The sequence below is a fragment of the Lutra lutra genome, chromosome 17 (genome assembly GCF_902655055.1).
Source record: "Lutra lutra chromosome 17, mLutLut1.2, whole genome shotgun sequence".
NCBI lineage: Eukaryota > Metazoa > Chordata > Mammalia > Carnivora > Mustelidae > Lutra > Lutra lutra.
In genome coordinates, this window is record NC_062294.1 from 46594180 (window position 1) to 46618848 (window position 24669).

Genomic DNA, 24669 nt, shown 5'->3' on the forward strand with positions numbered 1-24669 from the left:
CTACCTCTCTCCCTTTTTGTGATCTCTGTCTGTCATATAAATAAATAAAATCTTTAAAGTGGTGAATGAGACAGATGTAGTCTCTACCTTTGAGTTACTTCTAATTGGGCAGAAATTCAAATGAAAGTAATTTTGAAGTGTAGTAAATGCTAGGAAGGAAAGAAGCAAGCAGGCACGTGTCTGGGACAGAGGGTAACAGAGGGAATCCACTTTAAATGAGGTGGCTGTGGAAGGCCTCTCTAAGGTAGTAACATATAAGCTGACATTTGAGAGATAAGCAGCAGCTAGTCATGTGCCAAGTGCACAGAAGTGAAATGGGAAAATTTGGCATGTTCGGTACATTGAAAGAGCAGGTTCCCAAATCATAATTGGCAAGGCGGCAACTGGAGATGAGTCAGAAGAGGTGGACAGGGGCCTTATAGGAGAAGGTGAAGAATTTGATTTTATTATAAGAGAAATTTACAGCTAATCGTCCCCCTTATATGTTAACAAGAGTCATAGAGTAGTGGTGAGAATGGATTGCAAAAGGGGAAGAGCGGATAGGAGGCTGTTGGCATTGTCAGCATGAATGAGGGTGATGGTTGCACCAGGTGGGCTTAAGAAAGTGGATATGCTTTGATACAACCCAACAGGGTATGTTGATGAACTGAGGCGGGCGGACAGGATGGGAAGAATCAAGAATGATCCCTGTTTTCAGCTGAGTGGAGGCAGTGCTATTCACTGAGGTGGGGAAGGCCACCGTGGGAAGGGTGGTGGGGGAAGGGTGGAGGACGGGGTTGGAAAGGAAGAGGGATTTCAAATTTTGGATAGGATTGACACATTAAATCCCCACTCCAACTCCGTGAGGTGGGTACTTTCGTGAACTCTGCTTTAAATATGATGCTGTTGGGGCACCTGGGTGGCTCAGTTGGTTAAGCATCTGACCCTTGGTTTTGGCTCAGGTCTTTGTCTCAGGGTCTTGAGATGGGAGCCCTCATCATGCTCGCTGCTCAGTGGGGAGTCTGCTTGAGAGTCTCTCCCTATCCCTTTCCCTCTCTCTCTGCCCCTTCCTCTGCCCACACACTCTCTCTAAAATAGAGATGGTGTTGAGTGACTGAATCCCTTTAGAATTCTTATGTTGGAACATAATCCCCAATGTGATGGTATTTGGAGGTGGGGCCTGTGAGAGGTGATTGGGTCATGAGGGTGGAGCCCTCATGGATGAGATTAGTGCCTTTATAAAAGAGGCCCCAAAGGGCTCCTTTGCCCCTCTGCCCTGTGAGGACACATGAGAAGAGAGCCAACTATGAACCAGGGAGAGGCCTCTCGCCAGACACTGAGTTCGCTGGTGCCTTGACCTTGGACTTCCCAGTCTCTGGAAAGGTGAGAAATAAATGTTTGCTCTTTATAAGGCATCCATTCTGTGGTATTTTGTTTTAGCAGCTGCACAGACTAAGACATACGAGGAAACTGAGTGACAGAGAAATTAACTTGTTGGACTATAAATGATAAAGCTGGAATCTATTCATCCATCTTTCTATTTTTGGCTCCTTCCCTCCATCCAATTGTTCATCTTCTCATCTACTCTTTTAATTATCCATGTCCCTATCTTCCCATTTCTCCACCCACCATCTGCCCATCTATGTCTCCTTCCTCCCTCCCTCCCTTTCTCCTCCCTTCTACCCACCCATAATCCTTCCATCCCTCCATCCATCCACCCACCCATCCATCCACCCACCCATCCATCCACCCATCCATCCATCCACCCATCCATCCATCTTTTCACCCCCAAATTTATTGTGCAGGCATCTGGCAGCTGCCATACAAGAAGGAAAGTCGGGGAGGAGGAGGCATGAGACAGACACACTGGCATGCAGCTTAGCCTGAGATATTTATTCAGTGCTCTTGCAGTTGGCCTTGGTGACTCATCAAAGGGATACAACAGTGTAGGGGCACACATGGACACTGTGCACCCCCCAATTATTGCAGTCTCCAGGAAGGTCAGGTCCTGAAGTCCTCATTCCCAGTAGATGACTGACCAGCTGTCACTGTAAGAGACAGACTCTTAGCATTTCCTCTTGCAGACTGAGCACTTACCCCGACTGCCCACTTCCCATGAGGACCCAGGTACCCCTGCCCCAAGTAGCCTGGTTTCCATGCTATATCCCTCACCATGGGGAGAAGTCCTGCATTCTCCAGATGTCCGATGTCATTTTCCGGAGTCATTCTCGTCATTGGTCTGGTCCCCGTCAAAGTTTCCACAGACCCCACATAGCTTCCCAGCATGGGCTTTGCTGACCATCACAGCCAGCTTCCCTTTGAGGTCAAGCCATACCTGGACCCCTGCCTTCTGGTTAACGCTCAAGGAGCCATCGGGATTCTTATGTATGGACACAGATGCTGATAACTCAGCTGGGAGGGCCACATGGATACCATTCACCTGGTGGTGGTAGGGGAAACAAGGTGAGACTAGAGCCACAAAAGAACTGGAGGGTTACCAGGAAGGAGCCTCCAAGCAGGAAAACAAGTTCAAGGAGCAAAAACAGAAACACGGGTGCCAAAGGAGACAAAGACATGGATAGAGGCATGGTATGGACAGATGCATACATAAGCTAGCTGGAGATTTGGACAGATGGTTAAAAGGAAAGACAGTTGACAGAGAGATGGGTCAATGGATAAGTAAGGATGCAAAAAACATCTCGAGGGCACCTGGGGTGGCGAGGAGCACTTTATACCAGAGAGATAAACACACAATCCAACCCCAGCATCATCCTTTCCGGTTCTCTTTTTCAAAATAAAGTATAGGACACACTTGTATGTGTCCTGTAAGTTACTGGTTCCCTAACAAAAGCAACTTCATGCTTTATTTTCTCAATGCTGATGTCTGAAGACAAGTAATGATCTAGAAAGTATCACAATCATGTGAGAAAATTACAGTTCCTCTGTCATAAGCTGTGGACTCAGTAACCTTGGGAATTGTATGAGATTTTTCCTTTAAATAACTGTTGTTTGTTTTCATTGATGAGTTAATCCTTCTAGAGCTAGACTCCCTAGAGAAACTTCTTTGAATTAAAGTTCTTTTTAAATAAATGATTTCTGTCTGTTCCTCTGTCAGTTGATTGGAAAGATAGGTAGATATTGCCTGGATAGATGGATGGATGGATGGATTGGTAGGTGGATGGTGGTTGGTTGGATGAGTGGATGGGTGGGTGTACACACTGGTGGGTGGATGGATGATGGGTGGGTGGATGCATGGATTGATGGATGGACAGATGGATGGATGGACTTGTAGGTGGATGGATGATGGATGGATGGATGGATGAGGGGATGGATGGGTGTATGGACTGGTTGTGGGAGGCCACGGTAAGGCTTGAGACGAGAACCAAACCAGACCCTTTCTCAGTGCTACTCGACTTTATCGACCTAAGCCTTTTGTTTGGCTATTCAGCCTTTAAAGGAGGCACAAGTCAGGGCCTGATTTGGTTCTCATCTCAAGCCTTACCGTGGCCTCCCACAACTGGTAGGTGAATGGATGATAGGTGGGTGGATAGAAGGAAAGAAGGAATGGAGGGAGGGAAAAAGGAGGGAGGGAGAAAGGGGAAAAAGGAAACAGGTAGAAAAATAGATGGCTGGAAGAAGGGAAAGAAAGAGAGAGATGCAGTGAAGGATAGCTGGAGGGGTGGATGCAGAGTTTTACCAGGCTTTAAGCTTTGGTCTGAATCATCTGTCACTCAGTGCATGGTCTGTTGTAGACGGAACAGGGCTGAATGTATTCACAAAAACAACCTTTTCCTGGGAATCCTCTTGGGTGGCCAGGCCCCATTCTGGGTACTGGGGACAAAGTGATGACCAAGATGGATGGGACCACTGCCCACCTAAGGATTATATTCTAGTGATGAAGAAAGGCAAGAAACACGAACAAATAATGGGTGACTACAGAAAGCGAGAAGTGTTTTGAAGGAAATCAAAGACCCCGATAGCATGGAGACCGGGATAGAGAGGAGGAACTTTTGTACGTGGCCAGGAAAGGCCTTTCTGGAGAAGCAGTGCTGGAACTGAGATCTGGAGGATGAGAAGGTGTCAACCTAGTCTGCCTGGGTGAAGAGGTTTGCAGCAGTAGGAACAGCACATGTGAAGGTCTGAAGCGAGAACAAGCCTGATTTACTGAAAGGTCGGCCTGGGCTATCATTAGCATAGCTAACGAGGGATGGAGTTACGGGAAACAGGGTTGGAAGCCAGCAGGAGTCAGATCACACAAAACCTTGTATGTAGGCCAATGAAGGGAGGTGGCTTGAGTTTGGAATGCTGCTCTAGGAAGCCACCGTAGAGTTTTCCACCTGATCTGATTCCCATTTCTCGAACATCTGTCTGCTCTGTAGAGAACTGTTTCTCTCAGTAGAAGGGCAAGGGGGAGGTCAAGAGTAGGGGTCTGTTAACCTGAATTATGGATCAAGGAGATGGCTTGAGAAAAGGAATGACTGGCTCAGATTATCGGAAAGAGAGAATGCAAACCTCCCTGCTTCCAGCAAGGCTGAGTCTTCGCCCATCTCCAAGCGGTGGTGGGGGTTTGCAGACCATCCACCAAGGGGTGTGTGTGTGTGTGTGGAGCATTGGCTGTCTCTCTCCACTGAACCTAGAAGACCCCAGTGGATGTCTCTGCAACCAGTAAAAGGCCACAGAACTAGGGACATGCTCATCTGGGAACTTTAGTGTAGCTTGTCATCCATGTTTGGGTCTTGGGCTCTCCCGTGTGGGCCATGAATGATTGGAACGTAAGTCAGCATCAGACCTCAGTTTGGCCAGATTCTCTCTGAGAAATCTGGAACGGGGGTGGCAAGAACCATGGGGTTTGGCAAACATAAATGTACGTGAGAGGAAGTCAAGGGGCAGAAGGGAGGGGGCACCATGGCTGGAACAGACTCATGGAGGCAGACAATGACAGCCTGAGTGGGGCCCAAGAAGCAAGCTGAGGGACAGGTGAGGGAGGGATCAGTGGCCGGCATCATCAGAGTCCAGGAGAAGTTCCTATTGAATACTGCACTTGGACATGATCATGGCCCCTTGTTACCCCTAGGACATTGTTTCCACCAACATGGTGGGGAATAGAGCCCGGTGCTGGTGGGTTCAAAGCCTGGATCTCTCCCAGGCACTCTGAATGCTTGGGGCTTCTTGGGCCCTAGTTTATCCTCTGTGTACAATGGAGATAATAGTCCCTGTCCTTGTGGGGAACCACAGAGAATGAAACTGATTTGGTGAATGGCAAGTCCAAAAGATAGAGGTACAAATCCAGATAATACCACTAGGGCACCTGGATCCAGCCATGCCTGAGGCTCTACCCCTGGATTTTCTAGTTCTAGGGGCCAAGAAATTCCTTTTTGCTCAAGGCAACCTGATTCGGATTTCTGCTGCTTACAACCAGTAGAGTTTCGATTAATGCTATGATCAAAACGACTGATTGGCTTGAGTGTGTTTTTGCTCCTCAAGAAAGCAGCCAGAACAGACTAAGTTTGAAATACTGAGACAAATACCAATCCAGAGACTGAACTACAGAGATCTGGATAAAGAAAACACATGGCAGACGGGCAGCCAGGATTGTAGGCGCACGGCAGCAGGAAGGACAAAAGCCCAAGGGAGACATGCCCCTGTGCCCAGGCTTACCCACACTCCGTTCTGTGAGCTCAGAGTCACCAGCCCATCCTTGAAGAAGATGTGAACCTGATTCACAGGTTCAACTTTGCCTTGGCAGGCCTGGACCACAGCCACCACACGGAACCACGGGATGGTGTCTGGTAGCCCCGGGCAGCGGGAAGACAGCTCGTAGATGCCCTGGGAGCGGAAAGCTCTGCGGGACCCATCGAAGGTGGTGAGGCTGGTATCCAGAGAGACAGAACAGAGACCCTGGGAGGCCCAGCAGTTCCGGGCCCCAGCCTGGACCTCACAGACACGGTCTGGCTCGCAGCTGGATGCCTTGCAAGTCAGGCCGGTGCTTTGGGAGCAGGAACAGCGCTGGTGGCAGTCTGAGCTCAGCAGTGAGGAGTTCATCTGTGCATAGAGAGAGGGGCCAGGTGGCCGGGGTGCGGTGGATGGCGCCCATGGCCACAATCTCCCAGACTCTCTGCAACCATACAGGGTGACTTGGCAGCAACTTCCACTGAGCCATGGAGTTTACTTCCCCTTCCCCTAGGAATCTGGGTTCACTTTAGCGCTACACTTTGGTTGTTATAAGGCAACAGAAGTAATGCCGCCCCAGGTTCAAGGTTGGACCCCATGAGACCTCACAGCTTTCTCTCTCTCTCTCTTTCCCTTCCTTCCTCCCTTCTCTCTCTCTTTCTTGGGTCCCTGGCCATAAGAACAAGCGTGGGCTAGTTTGCTGGAGGATCAGACCCCACGGAAGAGAGACACCAATCCCAGCTGCCACCACTGTATGCCAGCCAGCCCTCAGCAGACCCACCGCTGGGCTAGAGATGTATCATGAGCTCCAGAACAGCAGAGAAAGCACCCAGCTGAGTCCAGCCTGAACAGCGGACTCCCAGAATCATGAACTCAGCAAGTAGATGTTTTAGGCCACTATGTTTTGGGGTAATTTTGTAAACCAGTAAAAGCCAAATGATAGCAGGTAAGAAGAAAGCCTGGAGTCCTGACACCCACAGCCCAGAACACAGGGCCCTGGGAACCCAACTCCAGCAAATAACTTTTTTTCTCCTATCTGACTGGCTCCTCTCTTTTTCCTGCGTTTTCAAGTTCGTCCTCACCTCCCAGATCATCTCCCCAGTCCGTAACTGTTACTTTGCTCAGTGCGCAGCCCTTAGACCTTTTCCTTCTCTCTTTGGGTTCACTACCTGGTGATCTCATCAAATCTCAACAAAACTAAAAACAGTGTCTGATCCTCCTTTAGACTCTGGCCCAGGAGGGGCGGGTAATTGTTGTAGAGGATATCACTGGGACCACTGGTAAAACTCAAACGGAGTCTTTATATAGTATTGAGTCAGTGTTCACTTCCTGATTTTGAAATTAATCACATCATAATCATGTAAATGAATTTCCTTGTTCTTAGGAAAGCCAAGCCAAAGTACTAGGGGGTAAAGGAGCACTATGTCAGCATCACTCTCAAATAGTTCAGAAAACACATTCATATACCCTTATACGGAAGGATGATAGACCAAGCATAAGGGGGTACCGGGGGGGTGCTCAGTCAGTTCAGTGTCTGCCTTTGACTCAGGTCATGATCTCAGGGTCCTGGGATTGAGCCCCACATCGGGCTCCTTGCTCAGTGGGGACTCTGCTTCTCCCCCTTCCTCTGCCCCTCCCTTTCGCTCATTTTCTCTCTCCCTCTCTCTCTCAAATAAATAAATAAAATCTTAAAAAAAAAGCAAACATGCTAAAAGGTCAACAAGAACCTAAAGGAAAGGTATACAGGAGTTCTTCATATGATTTTTGCAAGTTTCCTTAAGTTTGAATTCTTAAAAAAAAGAAGTCTGAATAGAGAACCCAGAAATGAACCCTTAGCTCTGTGGTCAACTAATCTTTGACAAAGCAGGAAAGAATGTCCAGTGGAAAAATGACAGTCTCTTCAAAAAACAGTGTTGGGAAAATTGTGCAGCATCATGCAGAAGAATGAAACTGGACCATTTCCTTATACCACACACAAAAATAGACTCAAAATGGATGAAAGACCTCAGTGTTAGACAGGAATCCATCCAAATCCTAGAGAAGAACACAGGCAGCAACCTCTTCGACCTCAGCCGCAGCAAATTCTTGCTAGACATGTCTCCAAAGCCAAGGGAAACATAGGCGAAAATGAACTATTGGGACTTAAAGATAAAAAGCTTGTGCAGAGCAAAGGAAACAGTCAACAAAACCAAAAGACAACCAACAGAATGGGAGAAGATATTTGCAAATGGCATATCAGATAAAGGGCTAGTATCCGAAATCTACAAAGAACTTATCAAACTCAACATCCAAAGAAAAATAATCCAATCAAGAAATGGGCAGAACACATGAACAGACATTTCTGCAAAGAAGACATCCAGATGGCCAACAGACACATGAAAAAGTGCTCCACAGCACTCAACATCAGGGAAATACAAATCAAAATCACAATGAGACACCACCTCACACCAGTCAGAATGGCTAAGATCAACAAGTCAGGAAACGACAGATGTCGGTGAGGATGTGGAGAAAGGGGAACCCTTCTACACTGTTGGTGGGAATGCAAGCTGGTGCAGCCACTCTGGAAAACAGTATGGAGGTTCCTCAAAAAGTATGAAAATAGAGCTACCCTACAACCCAGCAATCGCACTACTGGGTATTTACCCTAAAGATACAAATATAGTGATCCTAAGGGGCATATGCTCCTCAATGTTTATAGTGGCAATGTCCACAATAGCCAAACCATGGAAAGAGCCTAGATGTCCATCAACAGATGGATGGATAAAGAAGATGTGGTGTGTGTACACACACACACACACACACACACACACACACACACACAATGGAATACTACATGGCCATCAAAAATGAAATCTTGCCATTTGTAATGGCATGGATGAAACTAGAGAATATTATGCTAAGTGAAATAAGTCAACCAGAGAAAGACAATTATCATATGATCTCACTGATATGTGGAATTTAAGAAACAAGGCAGAAGATCATAGGGGAAGAGAGGAAAAAATGAAACAAGACAAAACCAGAGAGGGAGACAAACCATAAGAGACTCTTAATCTTAGGAAAAAACTGAGGGCTGCTGGAGGGGAGGTTGCTGGAGGCTGGGAAGATGGGGTACTTGGATGACGGACACTGGGGAGGGTGTGTGTTGTAAGAGCACTGGGTATTATTTAAGACTGATCAATCACAGACCTGTACCCCTGAAACAAATAATATGTTATATGTTAAGTATTAAAAAATAAAAATAAAAGTCTGAAAACATTAAAAGAAATGAATGAATAGAACAAAAGAGCTAAATACCATCTCTATATGGGTGGCCCGCTCATCTGTATCTCCAGCCCAGACTTACTGGTGAATGTTAGACTCATAAATCCAAGAAACCTTCTAGCACAGGCAGACTGGTCAGGGCTGGGAAAGGGGAAGCACTGCAGTAATACCTAAACCAGCCTAGGGGATCAGGGAGGGCTTCCTGTAGGTGGTGACACCCAGAGGAAGGAGAAGTTTGGCATTTCCTCCCCCAGAAGTCTTGTACTTTCTGGCCTTCTAGCCTACCTTTCTGCCATTAATAAAATGATGGGGATAAATGAGGATGGGATGTGGTCGTTCATCTTTCCTTTATTTGATAAATATGATGAGGATGTAGAATGCCTAGTTGTTCAGAGGATGGGTCCGGACTGCTGGGGTGTAAATCCCAGCATCACCACTTGCTAAGGGACGGTCCTGGGCTGACTTCTCCTTGTCGCAATAGTGCCCATCTCATAGGAGTGTTATGATCACTAAATAAAGTAACACCTATAACAAACTTGAGACATCACAAGAGCGCCGAAAACATCAAGCACAAAAATAAATCTAATTCACTTTAAACTTCCATCAGGAGACGATTGCCAACTTGCCCACCTTCTGTGCTGTTGTAAATTGTCAGTATTTTTACTGTATGATGGAGGCAGAAGGTGAGGCCCGGGGCCCAGCAGTACCCTTCAGGCGCAATGGCACCCGATTGTCAAATACCTCTGGTGCCAGGATGATGATTAACCCCAAGGAGAAAATGAGGCTCAGAGAGGGGACTAGAGGAGGCCGAATAATGGGCCCCCAAATATGTCAGGCCCCGATTCCTGGAACCTGTCCATGTTACCTTATATGGAAAAAGGGTGTTTGTGGATGTGATGAATTAAGGATTTGGAGATGGGGAGCCTGTCCTGGATTATCTGGGTGGGACTTAAATGCAATCGCATGTATCCTTAGAAGAGGGAGGCACGTGGAGATTTTACGACACACACACAGAAGAGGAAGGGAAATGCGACACAGAAGAAAAAATTGGAGGTGACCACAGTTGAGGAATGCTTCATCCATCACAACCTGGGGCGGGAGCGGGGGAGGAAGCCATTCTCCGCCAGAGCCTCTGAAGGGCGCCATCCTGCCCACACCTTGATTTTGCCCCAGTGACCCTGATTTCCAATGCTGGGCTTCAGAACTCTGGGAGAACAGATTTCTCTGGTTCGTGAAGCCACCAAGTTTAAGGTCGTTTGTCTCAGCAGCCTCAGGAAACTCATACCAGGACTTTACTGGCACTGAGTCACCGAGCTGGGAAATGGAGGTGGCTCCTCTGTCCCCAACCTTGAGGGGGTCGGCACAGAAGCCTCGAGTCTCCCTTGAGCCCTTCCACCCTCCCTGCCCGCCACCAGCCCGCCCTCACCGGCAAGTAGTGGCCATTGTGGGCGCAGCCACAGTTCTGTATGGGGACGCAGGTGCCATGTGAGAGCAGGAAGCGGTCGTCACACTCGCAGCCCTCAAAGCAGCGGCTGGTGCAGCCTGTGAAGCCGGACAGAGCTGCACAGGAGCCCTGGCAGGAGCGCATGCAGGTGGAGTAGTGACTGTGGGCAGGGCACTGCAGTGCTGTACAGGAAAGAGGCAGGGTGGGTCAGGCTTGGGGGCGGGCGAGGCCCCCTGCCCCAACCCCCACACTGACTGTGGCCTCCCCGCAAACCAGGATCTCGGTTGGCAGTGCTGGGGATGCCAGCTGCCAAGACAGCCTTGGGCCCTGCCCTGTGGAGTTCATGTCAGAGGGACCAATAGTCCAATAGCATGGTCAGGGCTGCACTGGGGAAGCAGAGGCAGAGGGGTCCAGGGCTAGGATGGGGCAAACTCAGGGAGTTGCAAGGACCCAAGGCAAGCCTCTAGGATGAGGCCCTGGGCTCTGGCTGAGCAATTGGCCGATGGCAAGGCTGCCAGGAGATGCGGACTGGGGTCAGGGAAAGGGAGGATCAGGTTTGGGGTAAAATGCTGATGTCATATGGGAACACAGCAGGTGTGAGAGACCCTAAAAACACCCAGGGGAAAGTGTCCAGGAAGCTGCTGGACCCCTAAGACTGGCAGTCAGGAGATTGGTCGGGGCTGAAGACAGACAGTGTCTACTGTCAGCACTGAATACAAATCGAGGGTTACAGGGGTGGGTAATGGCTCTGGACATGGGTGCTGTCCTGAGAAGGATGAGCGAGACACGGCCCTACCCTGGGAGTCTGAAGGAAACATACTCCTAACTAGGGGTACCTGAGAGGTACCGTCCTGGCCTGGGGATCGGAGGGCATATGGTCCCATCCCGGGGCTCTAGGTGAGCCACAGACTCAGGCTTTATCATGTGAGCTGTGGACCTGCCTGACCTCCAGGGTCCCCACAGAAAGGGCTGAGGATGAACCCTGGGGAAGAACTGTGTCTGCGATTTCAGGACTGTGGGTCCCTGAAGTCTGAGAAGGGCTTCAGGGGGAAGGAGGGAGGCCAGCAGGTGTGCTGTGGGAGAAGCTGGGGGGAGCCTTCCAGAAGGAGGGACTGCTCTTGAGACACAGGACAGGAGTAGGTCAGGGGGGTGTCCTTGAGCGCAGTCTGGAGTCCTCCGAGGGGACCCCCAGACACTCACGGCAGAAGCTGCCTGTCCTCCATGTCTTCACGGTCCCACCGACTGCCTGGCATTCCGCCGTGTAGGCCTCCAGGCTGCGGCAGAGGAAGGTGGTGTTGCCTTTGTGGAAACACAGGTCGTACACGCACTGGCGGAAGTACTCAGAGGGGTTCAGTAATGCGTGGCAGGCCGCGAAAGGGCCCTGGGGGTCCCGGATCTGACCGCAGGCCTGGTTGCTCTCATATGGTGCTGTCTCCTCGGCCAAGCACACGGGGCAGCCGCTGGGCCCACAGCCCTCACCACAGCCCTGGGAGGAGCTGGGCGCCCGCCACCCCGCTCCAAAGGCATCCACGCTGGGGGCCTTAGCACCGTTGGGCAAGACGAAGTCGTCGGTCCAGTTGCTGTTGAAGTTCCCGCAGAGGCCACAGACCCGGCCACGGAAGGGGCTGGGGATGGATATGAGGACATGGGCATTGCCATCAAAGAGAACCCGCAGTGCTTTGGTCGTCTGCAAAATCACGTTCCGGCCCTCGGCGGTCACCCGCACGCGACCCACAGCCACAGGCAGGGCCACAGCCTCTTCGTCCACGGTGACCTAGGTGGAAAGGTCAGGGAGATCAGGGACTCACAGAACCACGGGTGGAGTGGTCCCCTCAGACTCCTGGGGTGGAACCATGCCCCTCGCAGGCCCTTTGGCGTGGGACCATGTCCCCTTCAGACCCTCAGATCTCTGTCCCCCTCACTTGCCTTGGGGCAGGGTCATAGCCCCCTCAGAACCCTCAGGGTGGGCCCTGTCCTGCTCAGATCCCCAGGGTAAGGCCATGTCCATTTACCTTTGGCCCCCGAGCCAGTCTCACAACCTGGCCAGCCACAGTCACCACCAGCTGATGGACATTGCCGGTCGCATCCTTCTCGAGCACAATGCTAAAGTCCTCATCCTCAGGCTGTGGGTGGCAGACTTTGGCCAAGATGTAGGAGCAGGAGCCATGTAGGTCATAGACACGGCCATCAAGGGTAATGTAGTGGAGGCCCCCATTGACCACACAGCGTCCACAGCCTGTAGGGTAGCAGGCCTGGACACCGTCCTCTACCCGGCACTCCTCGTAGGGCCTGCAGGCCGGGCCCCCCTGGCAAGTGACTTGGCCACTCGGCCCACACTCACAGCGCCGCTCACACTCAGGGCCTGGGTAGAAGGACTCGCCCAGCGGGTAGTAGCGGCCCTCGTGGAGGCATCCACACTGGCCCACAGGCACGCAGGTGTCACCGCTGAGCACGAAGCCGGCATCACAGACGCAGCCCTCACGGCAGCTCTGCACACAGCCCTCAGGTGCGGAGAGGCTCGGGCAGCTCACGGGGCAGGAGTCGCCGCAGAGCTTGTAGTGGCTGTTGGCAGGGCACTGGAGGGCTGTGGGGAGCAAGAGGGAATGAGCCAGGCAGCAGCAAGGGAGGGGCACAGGGAAGGCGCAGAGTGGGAGGACCTGCCCAGGTGAGTCTGAGTGGGGTGTGGGGCCAAATGTGTCTTGTGTGTCTGGTGGGAATCCACCAGGGTCTACCTGGCTTGTGGATGTCTGACCCGGGGCCTCTGACAGAGTCTCTCCGACAAGGTTGGTGTCAGCATGACTCTGACCATAGGTGTCTGATTGCATGAAGCTAACGGGATACATTTGACCAAGGCAATGTGTCTGAGGAGAACTGCCCTGGATGATCCCACCAAGAACCTGTATATGTCCATCTACTTGGGGCTATGTCAGGGTCATGATTCTACCTGGGAGTCTCTGCCCAAGTGCCTCTAGGCAGGAGAGTCCCCGTCTGAGGTTATCAGACCAATTCTGTCTGACCTTGTGTCTTTCAGGGTTTGAAACAGCCTAGGTGCATGGGACCAACTCCAGGGCTCTCTCACCAGGGGTACCGGACAGCCTCTACCTGACCAGCTGTATCTTGCTATGTAGCTTCTGCGGGCCCAGCCACCCCTGTCTGTCTGACTAGGATATCAGCACCTGAATCCCTGAGAGGATCCTGGACCCGAGGTTTCTGACCAGGTATATCTGAGTCTCTCCCATTGCAGTATGACCTGGGGCATCGCAGTGTGTGTACGCCAAGATCGTTTTTCAGACAGGAGCTATCTGGCTCAGGGGAGGCAAGGAGGTGCCTAACTCCATGGTGGAGGAGAAGGCTCTTATCTTAGAGGCCTGGAAAGGGGGAGGTAGGAAGACCCCCACTATGTAGACTATGCATGCATCAGTACTCACGACAGAAGTCCGGCCGCCTCCACTCGCCGATCTGGGCCCCCGCGGCCTGGCAGACTGCCACGTAGGCTGCCACAGCCGGGCAGAGGCCTCCCGGATGGCCCTGGGCCTGGCAGGCGTCCAGCAAGCAGGCCTGGAAGTACTTCTCCGGGGGCACGAGGGCGTGGCAAGGCGCCAGTGGGCCGTCGGCGGCTGAGATCACGCCACAGGCGTCCGGGCCGCCGAAGGCTTCCTGCTGCTCCGTTGTGCATGGCGGTGGGCATGGCCCCGGCACGCACTCCCCGCAGCCAGCCTCGCCTCCCACCTGCCAGCCATCTGGGTTCCCGTCCACAGCCTTCAGGTCGTCGGCGGGGTCCTGGTTGTAGTTCCCGCACAGGCCACAGAGGGCGCCCGCGTACGGCGACGGCACGCGCAGCCGCACGAAGCTGTTCCCGTCGAAAGCCAGAGAGAGCCCAGCGGCCGCGGTCACCACCACGTCGGCGCCGCTCACATAGGCGCTCAGGCGCGAGTCCAGCTGGTAGGGCAGCGCTACGAGCTTGCCGTCCACCTGCGGGCACGGGGTAGGGGTGGGGGGAGTGAACGGTGCGGGTACGGGTTCGAATTTTGGCTCCACTACCCACGGGGTTGGGGGTATAGGGTGGAAACTTGAGCCCGGGATCTACCCTTTGTAATAATAATGATGACAGCAGTAGTAGTAATAACAGGCCTCTGCAGACAGGAGGTTGCTGCTTCTTCACACAACGCTCTGAAGCAGGTACTTTCCTTACACCCATTTTATAGCGGGATAAACTAAGGCCAAACTAAAGGAATTATCCAGTGGGGAAGCCATTGCTCCAAGCCGTCCTGCCCCAAGGCCTATACTCCGACCCCTGCATCATTCCTTGCTAACCTATGCAAGGTAATCGGGGGAACAGCAAATTCCTGACTGTCCCAGACAACCCCAGGGCTGGCATGTGCTCCTGCCTGGCTCCAGGCCCCTCACCTGGAGCTGCCGGGGCCACTGGGCACTGAGAGTCAGGCTGTGTTTGTAGATGTGCAGGGTGACGCTGCGAGTGTAGCTGACCGCCTGGCTGCCCCGGTGCTCGTTGACCACAGTGACGGTGAAGTTCTCGGCTCCCGTGGGCAGTGCCTTGCAGGGCGCGCTCAGCAGGTACTCACAGTTGCCTTGGAAGTCGAATCGGTGCCCATCCAGGGTGACGTAATGGGGGTCACCCCAGGCCTGACACTCCGCTGTGCTGACAGGCTGGCAGCCATGCTGGCCCGAGGGCAGCAGGGCACACTGTTCCCCTAGCCCACACTTGGCAGGCTTGCAGACCAGCGAGCCACCCCCAGGCCCACAGCGGCACATCTGGGAGCAGGTGGCGTCAGCCCAAAACTCGCTGCCAGCTTCGTGGTAGGTGCCGTTGGCCCAGCAGCCGCAGCCACCATCCAGGGGAACACAGCGGTCAGCACTCCACACAAAGCCTGGGTCGCACTGGCAGCCCTCAGCACAGGGGCCATCACATGGCTTTGGCGTCGTGGGGGGGTTAGGGGATGGGCAGCTGTCCGGGCAGGCAGGGCCACAGAGCTCGTAGTGGCTGTTCTCAGGGCAGGAGATCTCTGTGGGTAGACGGAAGAGTGGGAGGGAGAGAAAGGGAGGGAATGGCATCAGGGGATGGAGTTAGAGGATTGGGAGGAGACAGAGGCAGACAGAGAGGGACAGACAGAGGGACTGAGGGGAACAGCAAGAGACACCGACAGACAGTGATAGGGACACAGAGAAAGACCCAAACAGAGACAAGGAGAGAGAGAATGAGAGATGGAGAGGCAGAGAGACAATCAAAGGGAGACACAGAGAGAGATAAGCACCAAGAAACCGAGAGACAAAAACAGAGAGGGAGAGTGAGAGACAAAACGACCCAGAAAGCCGAGTGAGACCCATCCAGTCTGGCAGAGACAGGACCCCTCCCCTACCCCAGTTCCGGCTCTGCTCCCGAACACTCACCACAGCCAGCCTGTTCCCTCCAGTCCTTAATAGCAATCCCGGCAGCCTGGCAGGCGGCAGCGTAGGCAGCCAGAGCCTGGCAAAGGATGTCGTGGGCCCCACCGCCTAGGCAGACATCCAGAACGCAGCCCTTGAAGAAGCTGTCGGGGGCCACGTGGTCATGGCAGGCGGCAAAGGGGCCTCCCGTGCCAGGGGCCAGGGGTCCACAGAAGCCAGGGCCCTTGTACTCCTCCACTCGGTCCTCGGGGCATGTTGGACAGTTCCCCTGACATTCATCCCAGCACAGCGGGTCCCAGCCTGGAACACGCCAGCTGCCGCCCCAGACGGGTATCGAGGGAGCCAGGGTGCCATTGGGGAAGACTCGGTCATTGCTGTGGTCTCGGTCCATGTTCCCGCAGAGCCCAAATACCTCGTCATGGTAGCTGCTAGGCAGCGTCACCTCCACTCGCCAATTCCAGTCGTAGCTGACCTGAAGCCCGAAGTCGGTGACCAGCAGCGCTTTTGATGCGCCCTGGGTCACCGAGATCCGGCCGCCTGCCACAGACACGGGCAGTGCTGTCAGCACACCGTTCACCTGGGGAGGAGGGGAAAGGAGGCAAACAGAGCTCACTCGAGGTGTGGAGGCTCCAGCTCTGGCCCCTGCCTCCCTCCCTCATCCCGCTGCGGCTGGCAGCTGCCAAGGCCTCCCTCACAACTGACTGACAGCTGTAGGTCATCTGACAAGCACTGTGGACATCGCTGGAGTCCAGGACCTGGAGAATGAAGCCTCCCTCTGCTGTTTTTCCTGGGTCTGTCGCTCGCTCTCAATCTCCCTCCCTTCCTCTCCTCTCTCTCTCTCTCTCTGTTGTCTCTCCCTCTCTCTACATCTAGACTTATTTCTCTTTCTGGCTCTTTCTCTCTCGGGGTTTCTCTTTCTCACTCTGTATCTTTCTCTCTCTCTCTCTCTTTCTGGGTCTTTCTCTGCATCTCTCTTATTCAGTGACTCCCTCTCTCCCTCATTCCCTGTGCAACCCTCTGTGTCTGGACATCTCTTCAAGTCACTCAACATTATTTATCAGGTGCCTACCCTGTCCCACACCTCTCCCTCTCCCGCTGCCATTCATCTGCAACCCCTTTACCATGAGCAGGAAGGGTGGCTCGTCTCCTCCTGGCCCTTGTCCCTCTCCCCATCTCCCTGAATTTCTCTCCATGTTGGAGGCTCTGGGCCTCTCGTTTATTCCCTCACAAACATTCACAGGCTCTCAGCCAGATCCCCTGTCCCAGATGAGGAAATGGAGGCCCACCAAGAAAAGTCACTCGCCCAACATTATGCAGCTCACAAGGACAGTCTGGATTTAAACCCAGGTCTCTCCAAAGGCAAACGCCGCCATCCCACATCAAAGCCCTTAGCAAAGGGCTAGGGCCACTTAATCCCCACAGAGAGGTGATAATTGCTGTAACTGCTGTTGCTGTTTTGTTTCCGCCCTTGGGGCAGAGAGAGCCTTCAGCTCCTAACCAAGCCTGGCAGGCTGTGCTGCCTGACTTACCCGGACTTTGCCGATCTCCCCTTTGTGGATGGAGATGTTGAAGCCGAGGACAGACACGGTGACAAGCTTCACATAGGACACGGCCGGGTTGCCCCGGTTCTCATTCTTGGTGGTGACGGTGAAGGGGGTCAGGCCCTGGGAGCTGCCCCCCTGGGGGCCGGCTGCGGCCAGCACGTAGTCGCAGGTACCTTGGAAGTCGAAGTTCCAGCCATCGAAGGAGTGGTAGTGTGGGTCGCCCCATAGCCAGCATGTGGCCTCATAGTTGGGCACACACACAGCCTGGCCATCCTTCTCCTGGCAGGTCTCCTGTGGCCGACACGTCACACCGTGGCATGGGTCTGGAGACAAGGAGAGAGGACATTCTGGGTCTGTCTGGCCTAAGGCCGCTCACTCCCCAGCATCTGCCTTGTGCTGGGGCTACTCTATGGTGCTGAGGGCTACTGCAGATGAGGAGGGATACCAGGGGCCTCCCAGCTGAGACCCACACCTGGCAGTTTGCTGTATGAGACCTGGGCCCCGGGGACCTTGCAGCCAAGACCCACACTCTAGGGCCCTTACATTGGAACCCAGCCCCATGGGGTCCTGTTGGCTGTGATACCAGCCCTGCAGGCATCCATGGAGGGCATCCACAGCCCCAGGGCTTTCTGTGTTCCAGACCTGTCCCCCGCCCCCCATTTCTCCATGTGCCCGAGCTCCTAGCCTTCTGGGGGCCACTCCCTCTGAGACTCTGTCCTGGAGGTTTCTGTGCTAAACCAAGGTACTAGAGGAACTTTCTGGTGAGAACTTAAATCCTCGGAGGACCTAACATTTGAGACCCTGCCCTGGGGGTCCCTGTATCTCCTTAGGGCCTGGGGATCCCTCTGTGTAAGACTCTGCCTCCCTGAGTTGGCTGCCTCTGAGACCTTGGCTTTGGTGATCTCATTTCTAAAGCCCCAGCTCTGAGGGTCTCTTTGTCTAAAAATCTGTCCCTAGGGCCACTGTATCTGTGACCCTAGTTTTTGAACCCCTGTGCCTAAGACTCTAACCTTAAAACTGCCTCCTCTCTGCGCCTGTGCCCGTGTTCAGTTTATCGTCTCTCAGCTCCAAATTCACCAACAAACAGTATGGGGCTTTGTCCGGAGAGAGCACTGGAGGGTCGTGGCAGGGGGCGGGGCTTCTGGTGGGGGGACAGGTCCATGGCTCCTGGAGAATCACTTAGGCTCTGGCCAGCAGCTTCTGCGGAGTTTTGCTAGTTTTGCCGGCAACCCAGCAGAATCTTCCTGCCTGCCGGTTCCAGCCTGCTCAACCTCTAAGCCAGTGGGCTCCAGCTGCAACTTCCAATGACATCCTGGTCTCCCTCCCTTCCCTGGGTGCTCTGCTTTAACCTGGGGGTGGGAGCAGGGGGCTGTTCCCAACATCTGCTCTTCTTGTGTTCATTCATATTCTTCTTAACCCCTGGTACTTGATTACAGGTAAATTCTGTCAATTAAATTCTGCATTGAAGCTACTCTGTGATTTCCGTCTCCGGATCCAACTCTGACTGCTATATCCCCATCCCTGGGGGTCCTGTTACCCTGCCCAGCAGCACTGAGAGTCTCAGTCCGTTCTGGAGGTCCCATTCTCTTGTCTTTGGGAGTAAGAAATTATGCTCTGCGCTTCACCCTAAGAAACCAGTCCTGGGGTCAGCGCTGAGACTTAAACTTAATTGGGCGGTGGCGGGGGGCGGGGTGTTGCATTGTCTGAGACTGTGTCCCTGTAAGTCCTGATCCTCCTTTTGAGGAGTGCCTTGTATCGAACACCCCAGCCTTGGTAGGGTCCCTGCCTGAGACCCCTACCTTGAAGGGGAGATGGTGTTAGGAGCCCTGAGCCTAATCTAGTGACTTTTCACAGCCGGGTGCCTGTTTTCATAAATATCAGAGTTTCACGAGATCCTCACCTCCTCGCTTACATAGTCTATGGCTGATTTCACGCCACGATGGCAGAGTTGGGTAGTTATGACTGAGGCCCTAAGGCCTTGCAGGTTTAAATATTTACCATCTGGCCTCTTAGGGAAAAAGTTTGCCCGTCCTTGCCTTATGCAGAGGGTCTCAGACACCTGCCCTAGGAAACGCAGCCCTGGGGAGTATATTCACACAGCCTGAATTCTACCATATGAGTCCCTACCTTCCATCCTGGGGGCCCTCTGCCCCTGACCCTAGAAATCCCAGCCCAGAGGTCCCCAGGTGGAGACCTCGATACTTGGTCCTCTGTGCCTCCCACGGTAAAAATGAGGGTTTCGACCACCCTCTGCTCTGGGGTCCCTGTCCTCCATTCCCAGCCACCCAGGGTCCGATGCAGCCCAGTACCTTTGGTGATGCAGCTCAGGACGCCTCCCGAGGGCTTGCACACCTGTCCTGGCTTGCAGCTGTGGGCCTGGCACACCACACCTTGCCCAGCGTGGCACACACACTGCTGCTGGCAGTTGTCAATCAGCATCATCTGGTTCGGCTGTGGGGACAGAGGGCAGCAGCCGTCAGGGCAGGAGCTGACACCGGCATGTCCGGTGTTCTGGACCCAGAGGGTTCAGAGAACACGAAAGGGATGTCTGTGACCCTGAGGCACTGCATGGCCTTGGGGTCCAATTCATTCATTCTTTCATTCATTCACTCATCCATGATTCCACAATGCCTTCTCAATGTCTGCTGTATGTGAGGAGCTTGGTACGTACCAATTAAGAGCAAAGTCTCTATAATGAGCACTGGGTATTATACAAGACTGATGAGTCCCTGACCTCTACCTCTGAAACCGATAATACATTATGTTAATTAATTGAATTTAAATTTTTTAAAAAAGAGCAAAGACTCTGGAGCAACTGCCTGGGTCTGAAGCCTGTTTCTGCTATTTCCAAACTGCATCAGTCTGTGCAAATTACTTAACCTCGGGGCGCCTGGGTGGCTCAGTTGGTTAAGCATCTGCATTCAGCTCAAGTCATGATCCCAGGATCCTGGGATCGGTCCCGTGCCGAGCTCCCTGACCAGCAGGGAGCCTGCTTCTCCCGCTGCCTCTGCCTCTGTTCATGCACTCACATGCTCTCTCTCTCTCAAATGAATAAAATTTTTTTTTAATTTAATTTTATTTTTTTAAAGATTTTATTTATTTATTTGTCAGAGAGAGTGAGCACAGGCAGACAGAGTGGCAGGCAGAGGCAGAGGGAGAAGCAGACTCCCTGCTGAGCAAGGAGCCCGATGTGAGACTCGATCCCAGGACGCTGGGATCATGACCTGAGCCGAAGGCAGCCGCTTAACCAACTGAGCTACACAGGCGTCCCATCAAATGAATAAAATCTTAAAAAAAAATTACTTAACCTCTTGATCACTTAATTTCCTCATCTAGAAGTTGCTGATAATAATAGCACCTGCCTATGGTAGTATGACTTAGTTTATAATACATATGAAGTATAGGGGAAAAGAAAAGGGAACTTTTTAAAAAAAAGGTTTTGTTTATTTATTTAACAGACAGAGACCACAAGTAGACAGAGAGACAGGCAGAGAGAGAGGGGGAAGCAGGCTCCCCGCTGAGCAGAGAGCCCGATGCAGGACTCGATCCCAGGACCCTGGGATCATGACCTGAGCTGAAGGCAGAGGCTTAACCCACTGAGCCACCCAGACGCCCTGGAAAAGGGAGTTTTTAAAAAACTCATCCCCTCTCTGCTTACTTGTGATTTCTCTCTGTCAAATAAATAAAATCTTAAAAAAAAAAAAAAAAGGGGGGCGCCTGGGTGGCTCAGTGGGTTAAGCCGCTGCCTTCGGCTCAGGTCATGATCCCAGGTCCTGGGTTCGAGCCCCACATCGGGCTTACTGCTCGGCGGGGAGCCTGCTTCCTCCTCTCTCTCTGCCTGCCTCTCTGCTTACTTGTGATTTCTCTCTGTCAAATAAATAAAATCTTTAAAAAAAAATAAAAAAAATAAAAAACTCATCCAAGTTGAAGAGGAAACAAGATGGGGGAAATGTGGTTATCACTAAAGCTGCGTGAAGGGTCTATGGAGATTTATCACACTGTTCTCTTGACTTTTGCATGTTTGAAAATTTTCATCACTGGGACGCCTGGGTGGCTCAGTTGGTTAAGCCGCTGCCTTCAGCTCAGGTCCTGATCCCAGGGTCCTGGGATCGAGTCCCACACCGGGCTCCTTGCTCAGCGGGGAGCCTGTTTCTCTCTCTGCCTCTACCTGCCACTCTGCCTGCTTGTGTTTTCTCTCTCTCTCTCTCTCTCTGACAAATAAATAAATAAATAAACAAACAAACAAATTAAAAAAAAAAAGAAAATTTTCATAACAAAAAGTTCGTCTTTTTGTGTAACACACCGAGCCTGTGCACGTAGCACCAAATGCCGTAACTGGTGCGTGGTAAGCAGCGTCTACTTGTTTGCTTTTGTTACCACTTTCCTTTGTATGAGGGGAAGAGCAGAGAGGGTGCCTGCCCTCGCAGAGCTCGTGGTCTTTTGAGCGAGACAGACTTCAGACAAACACACAGTCAAATCAAAGAAAGAGGAGTTAAGGGGGTGAGAGGGTGGGAGAGGGAAGCAGGGGGGTTACCTGCCATGTTACAGAGACAGCCTAGACCCGGGGGGCCAGGGGAGGGTTTGAAGCTGCAAGGTCCACGGCCATATTGAGAAAGGTCTTCCTGCTGCCATGGGGGAAGGTGGCCCAAGGGAGCCAGAGTGAGGGGACAGGGGCAGCAGGTGTGAGATGACCAATGGGACCACATTGGGGCTATGGGAAGGGGAAGGACTGGGTGGGAGAGACGTTCAGGAAGCCAGTGGACAGGCTGTGGGGTGATGGGCAGTGGAACGGCGTCCCACACGAGGCCCGGGCTCTGCCCGCCATCACTGGGGTCCTACCTCATAGTAGACACCATTGTGGTAGCAGCCACATTGCTGGATGGGCACGCAGGCCTGGCCGTTGCTGAGGAAGCCGGGGTCACACTGGCAGCCCTCAGCACATGTCTCTGGGCAGTGTGGGGGGGCGCTGAGTGCCGAGCATCCCAGGGAACAGGTGTCCGCGCAGACCTCGTAGTGGCTGTTGGGGGGGCACTTCATCGCTGCAAAGAGGGAGTTCTGGTCAGAACCCCCTCCCAGGGGCTCTGTGGGAGGGGGTGCAAGGCCCCATGTCTGTCCCTTCTGTGCCTCAGTGTCCCCTCCCGCTGCTCCTCCATCTCCCCCCACCACCCCCTTCTCTTCCCCTTACTCACGACAGAATGTCTCTGTCCTCCAGGGATCAATGTTGCCTCCAGCCGCCTGGCAAGCGCTCACATAGGCGTGGATGTTGCTGCAGAGAATGCTCTCGTTCCCACCACCCAGGCAAAGATCAAAGACACAATTTTCTAAGGGACCCTGGGGATCAACCAGCTTGTGGCAGGCGGCCAGAGGCCCGGTGGGGCTGGTGAGGAGCCCACAGAACCTCTCCTGCTTGTACTTCTCCGCCAGCTCGGGTGGGCACTGGGGGGAGCAATCCTCGCCAGGCTTGCAGGTGGGCGGCGGCAGGCAGGGGGAGCCTGGCACCGGCTCCTCCCAGGAGTTACCAAACTCATTTGAGTTGCCTGCCTGTGAGCCATCCGGCTTCTGGAAGTCGTCCTTGCCGTTGCCATTGTAGTTCCCGCACAGGCCGCGCAGCTGCTTGTAGTAGTTGCCTGGGACGGTGACCCGAACGTTGTACACGAGGTCATAAGCCACACGCAGGCCGAAATCCGTGCTGATCACGACGTCCGAGCCGTGCTGGGAGGCGCGGACCCGGCCCTGGTCCAGCACCACGGGCAGCCTCATGTCCACACCATTCACCTGGGAGGCAGCAGTTTCCATGCATTAGAGGGTGCACTTTGAGAGGGCAGACCCTAATTCGAGTCCCTGCCTGACATGGAGATCCATGTGACCTCCCCTCTCTGGGCCTTAGTTTCTGTATTTGTAAAATGTAAAATCACTGGGTCTTATAGTGGGTCGAATGGTGGTTCCCAAAGGATATGTCCACCTAGAACCCCAAAATATGATTTTATTTGGAATAAGAGTGTTTGCAGATCTTCTTAGGGTCATGTTCTCAAGATCATCCTGGATTCGGGTAGGCCTTATGCCCAGTGATGAGTTTCTTTATAGAATAATGAGAGCCAGAAAAGGAGACAGAAAGAAGAAAAGAGGCTACGTGAAGACAAAGCCAGGGGGGACACCTGGGCGGGACAGTAGACTGAGCCACTGATTCTTGGTCTCAGCCCTGGTCATGAGATGGAGCCCTGTGTCTTGCTCTGCACTCAGAGTGGCGTCTGCTTAAGATTCTCTCTCCCCCTCTCCCTCTGCCCCTCCTGCTCGTGCACACTCTCTCTAAAATAAATTAAAAAAAAAAAGGCAAACCCTGGGATGGGAGTGTCGTGGCTGCGAGCCAAGGAGCACCTGGAAAACACCAGAAGCTGAAAGAGGCGAGGAAGGAGCCTTCCCCAGAGCCTTCGGAGGGAGGGTAGCTCTTGCCAACACCTTGAGCTTGGACTTCTGGCCTCCACAACGGTGAGAACACAAATTTCTCTGGTTTTAAGCCACCACACTTGTGGTAACTTGTGCCAGCAGCCCCAGGACGCTGACACAGGTCTCCAAGGAGTAAGAAGCTTCCCAGCTACCCTTCCATTACCCCTTGCGGATCAATAACACGGTGATGGACTCCGGAGCCACCTGTCTGGGTTCCAGCGCCTTCCCCTTCCTGCAACTCCACCTGTGAGGTGCCTCTCTGCATTTGTTTCCTCATCTGCGGAGTGGGGTCCTTCCGGTTACTGTCAGGATTATTTAAACTGACATTTGGGAAGTGGTGAGAAATGTGTCTGGCACGGAATGGGTGTTCTGGCATCTGCTAGGATTTTGAGCTCTGATTGGGAAGTTTTTCTTTTCACAAGTAAGTGGGTGCTAAGGTTTTTCACATTAAGCATAAAGTTTTTCACTTTAAGTGGAATGTTAGGCTGATGGGAAATGAACTTCAACCCCCTGAGCCGAGAGCCAGTGATTTCAAGTTGAAGGCTGCTGGGCACCCAGTGAAGCCTTGGAGATCGACCCCTGAGTAACACACTCGCTCGTCCTTCCTGAATGCAGACCCGATGAGCATCAGAGGAGAAGGCAGGAGAATACGCTCCTCGCTGAAGCTCCTTAAAACACAGTCACCTGCCAGACTTCCCAAGCAGGGACCTCTGTGTCTCAGTTTCCTCATCTGTAAAGTGCGGGATATTGACGTTTCCACCTCATGGAGAAGCTGGCAACTTCAGTGAGATGTGAATGACAAGAACACTGACCACTCCTGTGTTCAGAGCGAACTCTGTGTAAGGTGCTGCCTGAGGAGCGTCTGCGAGCATCTAACTAACGCATGCCCAGGGCACAGTGGGCCCTGAAAAGTCAGTCTTC

The 24669-nt window shown here is 52.9% G+C and overlaps 1 protein-coding gene across 2 annotated transcripts in view; it reads right to left on the reverse strand.

Annotated features, from left to right (window-relative positions):
• Positions 1 to 1851: 1851 nt before the first annotated feature.
• FCGBP (Fc gamma binding protein) overlaps positions 1852 to 24669 on the reverse strand; it is a 43005-nt gene continuing 20187 nt past the window's right edge. Inside the window, exons 8-20 of one of the 2 annotated variants that reach the window (XM_047711832.1) lie at positions 22494 to 23079; positions 22144 to 22343; positions 19614 to 19755; positions 17290 to 17627; positions 15764 to 16337; positions 14762 to 15378; positions 13783 to 14326; positions 12367 to 12938; positions 11555 to 12128; positions 10337 to 10536; positions 5638 to 6021; positions 2152 to 2419; positions 1852 to 2027 (exon numbers count right to left, since the gene is read on the reverse strand). In XM_047711832.1, coding sequence (XP_047567788.1) covers positions 2189 to 2419; positions 5638 to 6021; positions 10337 to 10536; positions 11555 to 12128; positions 12367 to 12938; positions 13783 to 14326; positions 14762 to 15378; positions 15764 to 16337; positions 17290 to 17627; positions 19614 to 19755; positions 22144 to 22343; positions 22494 to 23079 — 4962 coding nt within the window. In that variant the 3' untranslated portion in view covers positions 1852 to 2027; positions 2152 to 2188. The remainder of the gene's footprint in view (positions 2028 to 2151; positions 2420 to 5637; positions 6022 to 10336; positions 10537 to 11554; positions 12129 to 12366; positions 12939 to 13782; positions 14327 to 14761; positions 15379 to 15763; positions 16338 to 17289; positions 17628 to 19613; positions 19756 to 22143; positions 22344 to 22493; positions 23080 to 24669) is intronic. The other variant, XM_047711833.1, reaches the window with a different exon arrangement.